Here is a 17,358-nt window from a genome sequence, read left to right on the forward strand (position 1 = left end):
ATAAGATTGTATTTTTTTAATATGACATTTGGTAACAAGAACAAAATATTGTTGTTAGAAAATTAACTCTCCCATCCAAGTACTTTCCAAATATAAAAAATAGGTCTGGGAGTGTAGCTTGGAGGTAGAAGGGTTCCATCTCCAGTACCACAAAAAAAAAATTCTCTTTTATCTCTCTTATGAGTCATAGAAATAACCTCTACAAGTTGGATCAAATTATGTCATTTCTCCTTTATTTCATACTTTTAATTTCTGGTGCAATGTCTGATGGACTGTATCATCAATTTATAATCACATTCAAATTTTGGGTTCGTTTTTTATTTTGTGCTACTGGGTATTGACCCCAAGAATGTTCTACTTTGAGCTATACTACCAGTCCTAATTTATGGTTTATATTGAAACAGGGTCTCACTAAGTTGCAGAGGGCCTTGTCTTGCTGAGGCTGGCCAGAAATCTGCCACCCTCCTGTCTCAACCTCCAACTATTGGGATTACAAACATACACCCAACAAGTTAAGTTTTTCAAGAACAATCTAGATTGCACTTTTCCTAAGTTTCTGATATAAAAAGGAACAACACTGACTAAAATGTTCTAATAGTTTAGTGAATATTAAGGTATAAAAAGTTATAGGATAACTGAATTTGTGGCTAAATGCAATAATTCTGTGAAAAGCTTAGTTTTTTAAAATTGAATATAATATTTAACTGCTACATCAAAAAATAAAAACTTCACTGGTCATGGTGGCGCACACTTGTAATCTCAGCATTTGGGAGACTAAGGCAGGAGAATCATGATTTGAGGACAGCCTCAGCTACTACTTAGTGAGGCCCTTTGCAACTTAGTAAGACCTGTTTCAAAATAAATAATAAAAAATAGGGCCAGAGGTATAACTCAGAGATAGAATGCCCCTGGGTTCCACCCTAGTACTGTAAAAATAAAATAAAATAAAACAATAAAATAAAATAAAAACTTTACTTATTATTAATACTTATTATTAAAAACTTTACTTTCTTTTCCCTCCTCTATTCCAATTATTCTAAGAAAGTGCCAAAGGGATCAACAATCTCTTCAAGGAAGTAATAGCAGAAAATTTTCCAGACATAGAGCAAGAGGTCGATACGCAGGTCCAGGAAACATATAGAACTCCCTTTAGACAGGATCGGAGAAGAGGATCCCCACGCCACATAATTGTCAAAATGACCAATGTGGAAGCCAAGCAGAGAATCTTAAAGGCAACAAAAACAAAGGGCCAAGTGACATTCAGAGGCAAACCAATTAGAATCACTCCAGACTTCCCAAACCAAGTTATGAGAGCCAGAAGGGCTTGGAGTAACATATTCCCAATTTTGAAAGAAAACAACTTCCAGCCAAAAATTTCCTACCCAGCAAAACTTTCTATCAAATTAGATGGAGAAATAAGAAGCTTCCATGACAAACAGAAACTAAAGGAATTTATGTCTTCAAAACCAGCACTAGAGAAAATACTCAAAGAGATTAACTACAAAGAAGAAATAGGTAACACACATCAGAACTAGAGAAACATGACTTTCCATCCAACAGACAACTAAGATTGGTTATCTGTGGAGATTCATTATTTATGTTATTCTTTTGCCTATCTCTAAAGGGTATTGTTTGCCTTTATTGTTGTAACTTTTAGGATTTCTAGTTGGAATATTAATATACCTTCAGATATAGCATTTGGAAATATTTTATCCCATTCTATTAGTAACTGTTAACTCTGTTTACATTGTCTTTGGATATACAATATCTTTTTTATTTTTTAGGGAGTTTGTATACTCTTCTGTTGCCTGTGCCATTGAAATCATAACCAAGAAATCACTGCCAATTTCAATGTTGTGAGGTTTTATGACCCAGATTTTCTCCTAAAAGTTTATAGTCTTAAGATTTATATTTAGGTCTTTTATCTATTTTGAGTTAATACTTGTATATGGGATTAGGTAAGGGTCCAATTTTATTCTTTTCCATGTAATTATTATTTTTCAACAATATTTAGTTAAAAGATTATTATTCCCACTGCCAAATGTTCGTGGAAACCTTGTCAAAAATAACTTGACAATATAGGGAAGAATTTAGCTCTAGGCTTTTATTTAACTCCAATGGTTTACATATCTGCCTTTAGAATAGTACTACACTGTTTCAATTATTTTAGCTTTATATGGTTTGAAATCAGAAAATATACATCTTCTAGCTTTGTTCTTTTTCAAGATCGTTGTGGGTACCTAGAGTCCATATTCCATATTAGGATAGATTTTTTTTCTGAAAAATAAATATATAAATATATGATAGTTTCACCTAAAAAATAGAAAAAATAGATTCTCTGGTAAGAAAGAAAGCAAAAAGAAATATTGAAATGTTATCTTTAAGTCATCAAAAGCTTGGTATCAGACAAATGAAATTGTTATGTGAGATTATCATTTTTAATTTTTGATGAATTGCTATAATACTAGATGTCAACCACTAAGCCAAGCATGGGAGGGAGGGATAGGGAGAGAATGCGGTGGGGATCGGGTGGGGGCTGACTGGGCAATGTGTGCATGTATGTCTACAAAAGTATGTATCCCACTATGATGTATGAATACAGTGCACCAATTAAAAATTAAAAATAAAAACTTTACTTATTACTTATTATTATTTACTTTTTATTTCAATATAAGTACACATTTTATAATGTGCAAATCAGGTTAAAAATATCTATGTTCTCAAACATTTATCATTTCTTTATGGGAAAAACATTCAAAATCCTTTATCGTGGTAAAAAAAAAACTTCATTAAACAACAAAGAAATAAGTTTAATCTAATTTTATTTCAGTATGTATAAAAGTCTGAATTTAAAAATATAGGGAAAAATTGTTCAATTTTAGAACTGGTGGGTCGTCACTCATTTGGAAATTACTTGTTGGGGGTAAATAAATTTGGTTACATAACAGGGGAAAAACTGATATTGAACGTGATGCTACATGTTGTTTGGAAGAGCAGAGAGGAAATTTCAAACCCAGTTTCAATTTTAATAGTGGTTTTAAGTATTATTTTGATAAGGGAACTAATGTGGACTTTCCACTTAAAAAAAGTAATTGTACTTCCCATGAAATTCTAAGATTAGATGATATGCTGCCTGGAGTTTATGCTGCCACTTTTGAACTTAAGCATGTGATATTGTGTGGCCATTTTTATCTATCTTTCAGATCAGCATTTTCATGACCCATTTATCTAACTATGGGAATGACCGCCTAGGGTTATATACCTTTGTGAACTTGGCCAACTTCATGCACAGCTGGACTAACCTGAAGCTGCAAACTCTGCCTCCAGTGCAACTGGCCCACAAGTACTTTGAACTCTTTCCTGAGCAAAAAGACCCTCTCTGGCAGGTAACATTTAACATTCTTTCCTGGGTTAGAGGGAAGGAAACTAGCCTAATTTGTGATAGGAATTCTGCTGGATATATTGAAACTAATAAATATGAACTGCTTGCTTACCCAGTAATCTCATTCTCTTTTTCAACAATATTGTTTGTTGTTGTTTTACAGAGCCAATGTTTCAATTTTTTGTTTAATTTTTCTGAGTTTTTGTTATCAGGTTGGTTTAGAAAAATTTCGTGTGGAAGATGTTTTCATTGCTGGCATTTCTTCCAAGCTAGACATATTGACTTGCATGTAGTGTGTCTACAAACTAGCATTACAATATTATTGGATATCTAGGAAGATGGAAATCAAGAGCCACTTGTAATCTAAGAAACCATAACTAGATCCTAAGATATATGCCTACAATGTGATGTATAAAAAGAGGAAAACTAAGTTATATCTTGTGTCCTCAGTGTATCTTCACTTTTCTTTAAATCTAATTTTTGCTAGCAGACCTACTGAAAAAAGAGAGAATTGTCAGTTTTAGGATTGTTTCTACCAATAGTTCAACTTCACGTGGGTCCACTCAGTTTGGATGCATTAAATGTAAACTATCTGCTTCTTAGCAGTTATCTAGGAAAATGCTGTCTCCCACTTTCCTGGTTCAGTATTCATCAGATTACATCGACCCACACAATCAATAAGCTGGCTGCATAGAAGAGATCAGATGTTCCCCTGCTAAGCGATCGCTAAAAAAGTAGCATCATCACTTATGAGAAAATACTGTGAAACCAACTTTTTTATCTTCCTCCTCTCTCTCCAAGATTATTTGCTTCTCTTTATTTTATAAACCATATTACATGCTACTCTGCCTATACAGTCAGGGACCCAACCAACATATGTTTATTTAGTGTATGTTATATATAAAGCCAGGTTAGCTGTTCCAGGATAAGTAGAAAAGAATGGAATATAAAAGTTTTTTTTCAATGCCAGTAAAGGGATTACTTTGTGTTTTTTTTTATTATCACGCATTTTAAAATATGTTTTAAACTGATTGTTATAAGTCATGCCTTGCTCTGATGGTTTATTTAGCCGCCCTTTGCTACTTGGGTTTACAGTGAACTGTACATTCTAATTCTTTTAGCATTTCAATGAATTTCTTTATCATTTTCATGTTTGTTATACAAGTTAGATCAATAGTCAAGTAGATACATGATTGTTATGAGTATAAAGAATCACATTAAACAAATATTGAAATTTATAAAGGCAAAGAATTATATCCCATAAATGGTGGTTACTTGATGGATCACATGCTTTTATAAAATTCATGAATCATTAATAGTCAATCAGTCCTCTTCTTGCACATGATTATCTGAGATATCTGTAATTATGGTTTAATACTAAAAAATAAAAGCACCCAAATTAATTCAAGTTTAGACAGGTAGTTGATATATAAAGGACCAATGGCCCCAAATTCTACTCTGTGATTTTTAGAAAAAATGTTTTTACCTAAAAATGATAAGATATATTTGGTAAGTTTTTATTTAAAATATTTAAATAAAATCTCAACATTTAAAATATTTCTATTTAAAATTCCATTGTGTATATATAACACATTTTCATTATCTGTTTATATGTTAACAGAAACCTAGTTTGATTCCATAATTTGACTTTTGTCAATTTTGCTGCCTGCAAGAATGGACATGAGTTTATCACTATAGTATTCTGATTTTGATCCATTTTTCTATACTTCAATTAGTGCATTTTAACTATACATTATAGTGAAGTCCAAAATCATGCCAACATGCAAACAGATCTTGGATATGGATCTTCCCTTTAGGTGAACCCCCCCCCCCCATAACATATGTTGAACTTTTTCTTTTATCGGTTCTTTCTTTTCCCCTCCCCATCTCTCTGATTTTAATTCTTTTTTAAAAAAATACTGAGGGGTGGTATAGCTGGGTCATATGGTGGCTCTATTCCTAGTCTTTTGTAGAACTGATCTTTTCTTAAAAGACTGAATATAAACAAAACATGTCAACTCCAATAAGATTTGGTCTCTAATAAGATTTTGTTTGTTAAGCCTAAAATTATAAAGACTGCTGATTGATTACATATGAATAAAAGCTCAAATACAAAATGGGAGATGAAGATGTAACTCAGTGGTAGAGTGCTTGCCTATCATGCATAATGCCCTGGGCTCAATCATCAGTACTGAAAAAAAAAGAGAGGGCAATTAAAAATGAGATTATTCTGTGCATTTCTAGTTTTTGTGTATACACATTTTCAAGTGCTGACAATATTAACATTGAATAGTATGATACAGGTAAATTCAGAGGGAATTTTGGAATCAAAGTATTAATTACTTGTTAATAATTAGTAAAGTAATAAAATAAAGAAATGTATCATAAATTATTTCATGCATTCACCATTTTTGTTAGTAATGTTTATTTATATAAATTTGAGTGTTAAGTTCAAGAGGAAATTACTCAGGTGCATGAGATTTTGAGAGCAATTGACTGATTACAGCAAATTGAATAAACTTTGTCAATCAGAAATGATGTGATATATGGTGATATAATGATAAAGTGCATACTTTATGAGTTCTTTTCCCTTCATGTTCATATTTTTAATAACAGGAAAACTGTAGGCATTATCATTTCCTTAAAATAAGTTTAATTTTTAAAAGTAAGCAAATCTAGCTGGGCATGGTGGGGCACGCTTGTAATCCCCACGCTTGGGAGGCGGAGACAGGAGGATCACGCAGGTTTGAAGCCAGCTGTGCTGGCCTAAGAGACCCTGTTTCCAAAAATAAAAAAGTATAAAATAGGTCTGGGAGTGTAGCCCGGATTTAGAAGGGCTTCCAGGAACCCCAGTACCACCAAATAAATAAATAAATAAATAAGCAAATCTAGCAGTAATTGGTATATATTTTATGGCTCAGTCATCATGACCCTAGAGAGTTAAGATCTATAAATTTTGCATCACCATATACCGTCAAAATGAAACACTCAGTTATCTTTTTGTGCTTCTGAGAATGACTTCTGACTTAGTATATTTCACTTTTAAAGGAAAATCAACTGTTATTTTTCCTTAGATTTTCAATTCACACCTTTTTTATTATGACAAATAGAAAGAAAGGGTGCAAAATGGTACTCTTCACATCTATTTAATTTCCTTTGGTTCCTTATGTAAATTTTCATTAGCACCAACTACCATGTATGTGAGGCAGCTTTGTCACCCAATTAAAAAGTGTAATATGCATATCTGCCAATGAACAGCATGATAAATATGCACAGAATGCATTTGTGCTTGTATCTCATGGGGAATTGATTTTTCTAAAGCTGATTAATACAGGAGTATGTGCTGTAGACACATGTGAAATGCAATCTCTACATTGTTTCCTGGCTAGTTTAATCCCTAGTGTGTAAAAGTCTTAAAATTATATCCACAGGTACTTATTAATTCATGACATTTATTATTTTGATAGAATAGTCACTACAAATCATGAACTAGCTTCCTCTGTCTTCATCTCTCTCTTTTTTCTTTTAACTCCCATTACAGGGACCAAAACCACAGCATAGAGGCAGTTGGAAGGTCAAATTCTTGTACATTCCCTAATCGATGCTTTTAAGCTCTCAAGCTGTCAGGTTAGCTCAGTCTCAATCTGCACTCAGTCACTCCAGAGTCTCACTATCAACAAATATGCCAAACGTGATGTGTATGCCTGTGTGCCCGTGTGACCAGGGGAATGCTCAAGGAGCCACAGCTTCTCTTCCCATGGTAGTTTCTCCAGAGTTAGAGAATTGGGAAAGTAAATCACAGGATGCTAACCTTATGTGCTTAGCACTTTTGTTGATTCTGTCAGACAGTCCAGCCCCAGTTAGAAATGATGAAATTTGAATATCTCTGACATAAACAAATCGCAAGATCTAGTGGCACACAGATTCTATTAATATATGTCTGTTAAAGTAATGAATATATGCTGACACAGAGAATTATAGATTGCAAGAGCAGAAGCTAGGGACATTTAGCCCAAACTATTAATTTTAGAGAAGAAATGGGTGACACTTAGTGAGGTGAAATATACTGCTCTAAGTCACTTGGCTTATTAGAAACCAGTCAGGACTAAAGGCCAAATATTCTTATTCCTACACCAATGCAGTTTCAATAAGATGGTGGTTTTACACTTAAAATAACAAATCTACTTCTGTGGAATGAAGTTTCAGAAATAAGCCCTCACTGTGGAATAGCAATTCAGGGATCATGCCTCACTGCAGAAGAATTAGATGGCGTGGTCAGTCTGAATTTAGATTGTGATAGAATAAGCAACAACAACAACAAAAAGAAATATGAAGAACATTTCTATATTCGTTTCTTAGCTATGAGTAGAGATCTAATGAAAAATAATCTTGAGGAACCGACTGAAGTCAGTAAGGAGAACAGAGTTTTTGAAAGCCACCAGTGCAATTTGGGTTTTACAAGTCCTGAATATTAGACTGAAGTGACGAGAGAAAAGGGTTGGCCAATATAGATAACACCAGAAGCCTTTTATTTTCAGGACAGAAAAGTACAGAGAGGAGGTGAAGTTAAGGAAACTACCTATGAAAGAGGAAAACCCTGAATAGCTGCATGGCTGTTGAAGAATTAGACCTTCAAATAAAAGGTGGTAGAATTTGATTGTAGGTCAGACTGAGAATAAAAAAAGAGTTATAATTAACCCACATTTTGGAAAATTGGATAATTACAATTGCATTTTTTCACATTGATTCATTATTTTAGCCTTTCCTGTGAAATGGCCAATATAATTAATACCACTTCACTAATGACAGAGTAGAAAACTGACTTCTTTATGACCCTGAATATTTTTCTAATCAAAATTTAGATTATATATTCCTATGTTATATATATCTTCTTAATAGTTCTTTCTTCCTTTCCTTCTCTCTTTCTCTCTCTTTCTTTCTTTCTTTCTTTCTTTCTTTCTTTCTTTCTTTCTTTCTTTCTTTCTTTCTTCCATTCTTTCTTTCTGACACGGGTGATTGACCCAGGAGCATTTGCTGAGGTTGGTCCTGAATCTGCCATGCTCCTGTCTTAGCCTCATAAGTACTAGAAAATGTAGCCATGTGCTACCATGTTTGGCTTAGGAATATTATGTTTCTTAATCATTCAGGAATATCCTTGAAATATGAATAATGTTCTTCATGATTTTAATTATTTAATTTATAATAGAGCATTTCACTGTTTTGATTACACAAGACTGTCAGACACTGTGACATCTGACAATGATGACATAAGTCTTGGGTTTTTCATTTCCTGTCAGTCAGTTGCAAATATGTTCTTGTCAAGTGTCAAATTCTCCACACAAATCATTTGCCCAGGTTCAGTCAGAGAAAAATTATTGGAGAGAGTGCCCTAAAAATAAAATAAAAATGTTACAATACTTTTATACTTTCTGAACTAAAATAATTATAAAAATACATGTGATCCCAATATTCATGGATATCAATAAAAAGAAATGATTTTATATGTGCATCTTGTGGAAACTTATAGCAACTTTAATGTCATACAATAACCTAATGACACTATATTAAACAAACCAATTTAAAAGACTTCAAAACCTCATTTTTTATATTGACTTGGCTATTTTTTCCACACAGGGCTATTTGTAAAATCATGAATACTAATATAAAGGACTATATACTACAGGATGCAGTTGTCTGCTTACTGACAGACCTACAAAGCAAACATGCAACTTCAGAGTTTTACTCTGAAAAATACTGCATGGGAAAAGGCCAAAAGTATTACTTCATTTAAATAAACATGAATGTATTATGGTAAGGAAAATGTAAAGGTGGGGATACCATAGAGACACTTGTGCTTATCGCATCACCCTTGAAATTGTCATCTACTCCAGGCACACAGAGACAGGTCCCCTTCCCATACAGCCCCATTGCCAGAGGCTGGCATTCCTACTGCTTCATAATTCAATGTACTATGGTAGAAAAGTCTGAGAACTCATCATACTATCAGGTGTCACAGGAGTTCTGTGGGTATAGCATTCATTATGAATCAGTACACTCAGAAAGGAAAGGCTTTCCCAAGATGTTAAGGGGCTCAGTGGGTTCTACTTGGAACATAGTGGAATCAGAATTTTGTTAAGGGTAGCGTATGCTTTAGAGTTTTTCCATGAATATTTGCTGACTGAAGTGTTGAGAATAAACATCCCTAGACTAATATTAGTGCACATGGATTGTATTAGGCTTAAATGACATTGAAAGTAAAAAAGTTGAAAGCCTACACAATAAAGACTTGGAAAATGATTGTTGTAGGTTTGTATGTGGCAAAAGTTAATAAACAGAAGAAATTTTAAAACAACACAGCCATTTAGGGGAAAATAGTAATTTTAAAAATGTTTTATAGAATTCTTTCAACAGTGATGTCAGCAACAGCAGAAGGCAAGCAAAGGGGAAATTAGGAGAAAACCAATAACCTCTGAAATGTTTATGATTATCAGAATAATCTTTCCACTGTGAACACTGGGTGTTTTTAAAGTTTCAACTATTAAGGTCCTAGATATATATAGTTATAACTATATATGTCCTAGTTATCTGGCATAGGCACATGACTTGGATGTGGATAATTGATCTTGAATTGCTAATTCCACAGTGTCTTTGTCAGTGAAGAACGTAGGCAAGTGATGAACAAAGCAGTTATATACAGGTAAAAAGGAAAAGTAGGCTCTACATAACTACATCTAATGAAAAATAGTTATTTTCATGTGTCTATAGAAACATGGATTTCAAAATAGGGTAAGTGGTATGATGTTTTTAAAAATCCACGTATTCAGTTTGATTAGAAATTTTTAATTTTTACCTCATCAGAGGATAAAAACTTGAGTGTTCACATTCTCCTAAGTAACAGAATTTACAACTCTAAGTCTTGCCCACTGCTTCAGGAAATCTTCTCTCCACCTTATTTATGTCTACTTAAAAGTAAATTTGTCTCATGTATCTCATGTAAAAACCACCTGCCTTGCCTTCCTTCTGTGTGAGCTGAGTTACACTCATTTTCACTAGACTGACACTAACCATGTGCTGCCAAAAGCAGTTTTAACTGAATTCCTTTATTAAATTTAAATATAATCTATACTACTAGAAACTTAAAATAGTAAATTACTGTTAATTGCATTTTCAGTTATACTGAAAACAATCTGATTGGAGAGTGAAAAGGGATATACATAATTGCTTTGTAATTTTATGACTTTTAAAATTAAAACAATAATAATAGAACAAAGCATGAAAGTACAGGAAAATGCTTAAGCTGTTTTCTGGAAAGATTATTTGACCTTCATAATTATTGTAAAATCTGTGTCCCTCTGTCTCTGTCTCTGTCTCTGTCTTCTTTCTCCCTGACACACACACACACACACACACACACACACACACACACACTCTCTCTCTCTCTCTCTCTCTCTCTCTCACACACACACACACACACACACACACACACACACACACACGCACACTTTAACTGTGGAGACAATCCAGCTTTGGAATCCAAATCTGAAACTAACTTGCTAAGTAGATTCTGGAGCGTTCATGAAAAAAAGCACTGGGGACTTTGAGTGTTTTTTGGGGGGTTGCGAGGGTTGAAACAAAATTTCTACACAGTTTATATTATGTTAATTTTCAAGCATATATATTATTATTAAATGATTACTGTGCTCTCCTGAATCAGTCCATTAGTCCTTTAGTATACAAATATCTATTAAGTACAAGTACTAGATTGTAACAATGAAGAAGACAGGGGTCTCATCTTCAGAGAATTTGCATGCTAGTTAATATAGAATTATTATACAGTTCAAGTATGCTATATATAACATAAAATTACTATAAACATATACACACATGAATAAGTGATATCGAGTATTGAAATGCAATGAAGAAAATATGACAGGAATCCACTACAGAGAAGTAAGAGTAGCAGGAAGCAACAGGGAAGGCAGGGGATAATATTTCAGTTGAGAGCTGAAGAGCAAAAAGTGCTGAATCTTAATTTGATGTATCGCAGGATCCACACAACTCATCCGTAAGTGGAAATGGGATTATAGAGGGGCTTGGACCATCTGGCAGGAGCCTATATTCTCATGTTTGCTGAAGAAGCTCCAGGTATTTCTCTAGAAAGCAACTCATACATTCTAGTCTAGTAATCTAGCTGTGTGAGGCAAAACTCCTCCTTTGAAGGGGGAGCCACTATAGGTGCCCACATGTTCTGAATATGGACCAGGTAGTTTCTTGCAGAATGGCTACCTGTAATAAGCCATCATCGGTAAAATTAAACTCTTCCTTTTGATCCAGTTGCCCAAAAAATCTAGACAAAGGGAAAGAAAGAGACAATGAGAAACAATATCATAAACACTATTTATCTATAGCATGATTTGATAATTAAAATCATATTAATATATTTAATTCTCTCAACAACCACATAAAGTAAACTAGTGGTCATTATTTTATTTTTAAAGTTACTTTCGTTTTTGTCTGTTTTAATTTCTAACATAGCAAATGATCAGAATAATTCATATAATTAAAAAATAATGCTATAGGGTTTTGCACAAGACTGAGAACACTTATGATGGATTTGTGTGCCCATGGATTGGGAGGCTTTTAAAAGCATTGTATTAGTGTATTCTAATTATATATCAGACTGAGATTCAAAATGATTTATTTATTCACACACCATCTCTTGGTGTGTTTCCCTCTATGTCTTCTCTGCCTCCCCATACATCATGCTAATGAGACTGGTAGTGATACATTTATATGCAAACAACATTATTTGGTCTGTTTTCTTCCTCAAGTCTCTTTTTTCCTCCCTTTCCTCTTTACCAACTCCCTTTTACTACTCAACTGTCTCTCTCCTCCTTTTCACGAGCCACCTATTCTCTCCTGTTTTCTCTCTAGCTTTCACATATGACAAAACATGTACCCCTTGATTTTCCAAATCTGACTGATATCACTTAGCATGATGTTCTCTAGTTCAATTCATTTTACTGCAAATGACATATTTTTGCTCTTCTTTATGGTTGAGCAAAACTCTATTGTATATGTACATTTTCTTTAGACATTTACATTTGAAGGACACCTAGGTTGTTTCCTATGCATGTATCACTGTAGTATTCTAACTTCAACTCCTTTGGAAAAATACCAAGTAGTTTGTATTTGGGTCTTTTCTAGTCTTTTGAGAAATAACCATTCTAATTTCCATAGTGTTTTTTCTACTTTACAATCCCACCAACAGCATTTCAGTGTTCCTTGTTCCCCATATCTTTGCCAGCTCTCAATTATTATTTTATAGTTAAGAAAATTGAGGTTCAGAGAATTTAGGAAAATTTCTTAAAGCACTCTTTCTCTTAATCCCATGTTCTTAATCACTAGGCTATACTGCCAATTTAAATTAAATAGAAGAGGCTTAAGGTGGATATTAGCTTAAAATAGAACAATCAGAAAAAAACCTAACTATGAACTGGAGGGAGAATGAGCATTGCAGAGAAAAATAAATTATTCAAAGATTCATGCAAGTCATTAATATTTTTATAATAGTGAGTGCAGTATAAAGCATCACATTGATGTTAGCAATTGTTAACTCAGAATAGTGTTCCTTAAAGTGTGGTTCATTAACATGCATGAATTGTTGACACACCATGAGACAACACACTTATGCAAAAATGTAAATCAGCTGTATATCTAAGACTCAGCTGAATTTTGATTTTATCTTGTAGCAGGATTTGTCATTGAGTCAAGGAATACATTGGTTCACATTCTAGCACCAGCTCCTTATCCTCTCATAGACAAGTACTTTGAAACACATTGAGTTTCAGTATAGGTGATGTTGTAACGGTGACATTCAAACGCACCTTGTCTGTCTAAGATGGAAGTATGTTTCTCACTCAGGTAACTGTCTAAAGGTGAGAAGGTCTTTTAGGAGACATAGATAGCTCTGTTCATCCAATGCCCCAAGCCAGAAGGTGCTTCAACATATGGCTCTGACTCGAAACACAAGGCCCATTTCACAGCTGGCAGTAAATGGGACAGGGGAAAGTCAAGGAGAATGGCTTTTCCTTAAGAAGTTGCTTCCCATTCTTTTGGTTCACTTTCATTAGGACTAAAATTATTTATATGAAGACAGCTAGATTCAAAGACAGACATAATGATGCAAGCCTATAATCTCAGTACTTGGGAGACTGAAACAGAAGTACTGCAGGTTTAAGATGAGCCTCAGCAACTTAGCAAGACTCTGTTACAAAATAAAAAATAAAAGGAGTTGAAAGTGTAGCCTAGAAGTTGAAGGTAAAATGCCCCTGGGTTCACAGTACATGAAGAAGAACAATGAGGAGGAGGAGGAGAAGAACAAAGCTAAATGGAAAATAGGCTGTGAAATATGGGCTCTATCTGGAACATGTATGCTAAGCAAAATAGGGGATATTCCATCATTATCTAAAGAAAAGAATAGTTGAGCCTACTCTGCCACAGTAAAAAACATAAAGAATTAAGCTGAAGCTAGATTATGGAGAATCATTTAAGATTGAATACTGAATCTTAAGTTTAGCATTCAATAAAATATATAACATGTGAAACAGTATTTAAAGACAATAAAGGTATCAGTTAAAACACAATAAAATCTGTTATATAAAAATTTTAAAAAGAATGATAAGTTTATAGATTTATTGATTTATAAATAACTCCTTTAATTGCCATTTTATTTCTATAGATGAAATTCTTTTTTAAAATCCAAGATATATATTTTCCCAGGAAAATTCTAACATAACGCAGATATATATATATTATTAGTCTTTTTATTTTTGTACTGAACCCAAGGGGAACTCTACCTCTGAGATACACTCCCAGCAGTTTTATTTTTTATTTTTTTTTTTTGTTTTTTTTTTTTTTGCGGGTCTGGGGATGGAACCCAGGGGCATTTGACCTCTGAGCTACACCCCCTGCCCTATTTTTTTATTCTTTATTTTTGAAACCGGGTCTCACTGAGTTGCAGAGGACCTCACTAAGTAGCTGAGGCTGTCCGCGAACCGTGATCCTCCAGGTCTCAGCCTCCCGAATGCTGGGATTACAAGCGTGTGCCACCACGCCCGGCTTTTATTTTTTATTTTTAAACAGTATCTCGCCAGGTTGCTAAAGGTCTCACTAACTTGCTGAGGTGGGCCTAGAACTTGTGATTCTCCTTGTCTCAGCCTCCCAAGTACTGAGATTACAGGTATACAGCACCAGACTTGGCATTGCTAGTGTTTTCATATTGCATCTCATGCTTCTTCAGGGGAGATTAGGCTACAGAATGCATTTGGATCAAGTGCATCTTTTAATTTTTTATAGTGTGAGTGTCACCACTATAGGTATCCATTGTACAAGAAGAATATGAGATAAGAATTCATTTGTAGATGATTTATTGAAGAAATACTTTCAGAAAAAAAAAACCTATAAGGGAAATTGTGAATTAGCATAGAGAAAAGAAAGATACTGAACAGGCAGGTGATCTTAGCAGTGCCTAACCTTCCTTGCTCTATTGAATGACAGTCTCAGACAGTTGTTCCACCTATAGGCCAGCAGGTCAGTCTCTTGTACCTTCACATCACTAGATCTGAGCCACCCTTGAGTGTGGGAAAACATGCAAAGTGTAACTTGTCTGTAATAAGGTTCTATCAGCCAGCCAAGGGCAATTCTCAATCTGTACCACTGAAGCCTTTTAGCAATTAAGAAGTGGGGCGGGAGCTCTTAGGGTAAAATTACAATATCCATAAAAGAAGATCTCTTCAGTGGGGGAAAAGAACACCCATCACAACCCACTCCTTGCACCCATTCAGCTCCATTTGCTTCTTTATTATGTTCCATCCAGTTTTCCAGGATTCTGTGAACACGATTCCTTGGGGAACTTCTAATAGAATAGTTACCCTAAGAAAATGTTACTCTATTGCCCCATTGGGTCCCAGAGCTTAAAACAGCACTGGTTTGTTCCACCAACTCTCCTCTTATAAATTTCTCCAGGAATTATGAGAGAGAAAATCTGTACCTGAATAAAGATAACTTAGTGTATAAAGCAAGGAACACTATCATAGACTCTTTTATGGTTCTTGCCCCACATTTTAAGCTGCTGTCCTTTCTTATTTAGAGTATAACTGAGTGTGGAGGTACCAAGAACCTAGTGTCAAACACAATTTTCTCTGTTCTCACTGTGTTATAGTTATTCTGCTGCCTCATGGTGATCCAGCTCAATTACCCCCAGAAGGATAGTAATTTATTTCCAGGTCTACTAATCTACTGGAACAAGGAGTCCAAAGCCACCAGGAAGCAGTTACAGCTCTCAGTCTAGTGATACTCTTTCCATATTCCCTGGAAAAAACATTCTTCCTAAGGAAATAGGACCCCCTACTCATCCGGAAGTTAAAGCTGTGGGGATGAAATGTTCACACCTCCAAGTAAAAGTACCAGCCTTCTTCATCACTGACAATAATGATGAGCAGGTCTACTCTTACATCTACTCCTAATCCCTGGACTTAACCATCCTGTCCTTTGAAGACATCACACCAAGTAAGAGCTTTCAATTTATAGAGTACAATGAATCTTTAAACTGGATCCTTGACTTTATCTTTAAAAAAGCCTTTCCACAATGGGAGCTTATAGATAGGAGGGTATGTTGATAGGACCAATGGCTCGCATGTTCCTATGTCCACTGCCACACTTCCTTTACCAGAAAGTGGTTCCATGTATCTGAAGCAATATTATGTGGTATAGCATGTCAATGAGTCAGGCACTGTGAGCCCATCACTCTGTGATGGCTAAGGCTATGTGGGTAGAGAAGGAAAATGAATATCTTCAATCTGTGTCAAGATTGATCTGGATGAATCACTGCCCTTTTCAGGATGGAAGTGTCCAATGTAATCAATTTTACACTAAGTGACAGGAAAATGCTATTTCTGGGATTTAGAAATGATCTCTGTTACTTTCAGGTCAGATACTGAGCAACATCCTTAAAGAAAAGAGCCATGGGGAAGGAGGCACACGCATGTCTTTCATTTATGCTACCATGGCTACTTCATTCAAAAGCCCTTTGCATCAGCAGAGGGTTAGTGAAAAGGGAGGTTAGGTAACATCTGGTAATGTTGGGAACTGGCTGAATCATTCTGGCCCATTTGGTTGTTTAACATATGTTTACATTGTATGGTCTCTGATGAGCATTAATGTACAAGACAAAGTTCACCAATCCTTTTGGTCACTGTAGATCATAACTGAAACTACAAGCCTCCTTCGTAGAACTTCCTAGTGCCATGGGACCACCATATGACCCAGAAATACCTCTCTTGGGCATCTTGCCAAAGGAATTAAAGTCAGAATATTATAACAATACATGCATATCCATATTTGTAGCAGCACAATTTACAAGAGCAAAATTATGGAATCAGCCTAGGTGTCTATCAACAGATGAATGGATCACAAAACTGTGATATAAACACACAATGTCATTTTACTCAGCCATAAAGAAAAAAAATTGTGTCGTTTGCAGGAAATGAATGGAACTTGAAAATATTATGCCAAGCAAGATCATCCAGGCTCAAAACATAAATAGTTGTATATTTTCTATCATATGTGGACGCTAGAGGAAAATTGGAAAACAAGGGTAACCTCAGATAAAGGAGCACTCCAATGGAGCAATGGAGGCAGTGTAGAGGAGGGAGGAAGGGGAACAGAGATGGAAAGAAGGAAACAGTTGAAGTAAAGCTATATATGTACGTTAAATTACTAATGCTAATCTCAAAGATATGTATGGCAAAGGGAGAGAGGAGGGTGAGATCAGGAGGAAAGTGCTACAAGAGTTGTGTAGTATGAATTTTCCTATTAATCTATAACTCAGTATGATATATAATTACAACACACCAAATAAAAATATCTTTAAAAAAAAGAAACTTACTAACCCTAATTTCCCTAGCTTGTTATTT

The 17,358-nt window shown here is 34.7% G+C and overlaps 1 protein-coding gene across 1 annotated transcript in view; it reads left to right on the plus strand.

Moving 5' to 3' along the window:
- The window catches only part of LOC308264450 (bifunctional heparan sulfate N-deacetylase/N-sulfotransferase 4), a gene marked incomplete at both ends in the record, with an annotated part of 325,680 nt that overhangs the window by 263,529 nt on the left and 44,793 nt on the right, over nt 1-17,358 (plus strand). Inside the window, one exon of the mRNA XM_080697735.1 lies at nt 3,204-3,386. Coding sequence (XP_080553861.1) covers nt 3,204-3,386 — 183 coding nt within the window. The remainder of the gene's footprint in view (nt 1-3,203; nt 3,387-17,358) is intronic.

This window comes from Muscardinus avellanarius (assembly GCF_963383645.1).
Source record: "Muscardinus avellanarius genome assembly, chromosome: 6".
Lineage (NCBI taxonomy): Eukaryota > Metazoa > Chordata > Mammalia > Rodentia > Gliridae > Muscardinus > Muscardinus avellanarius.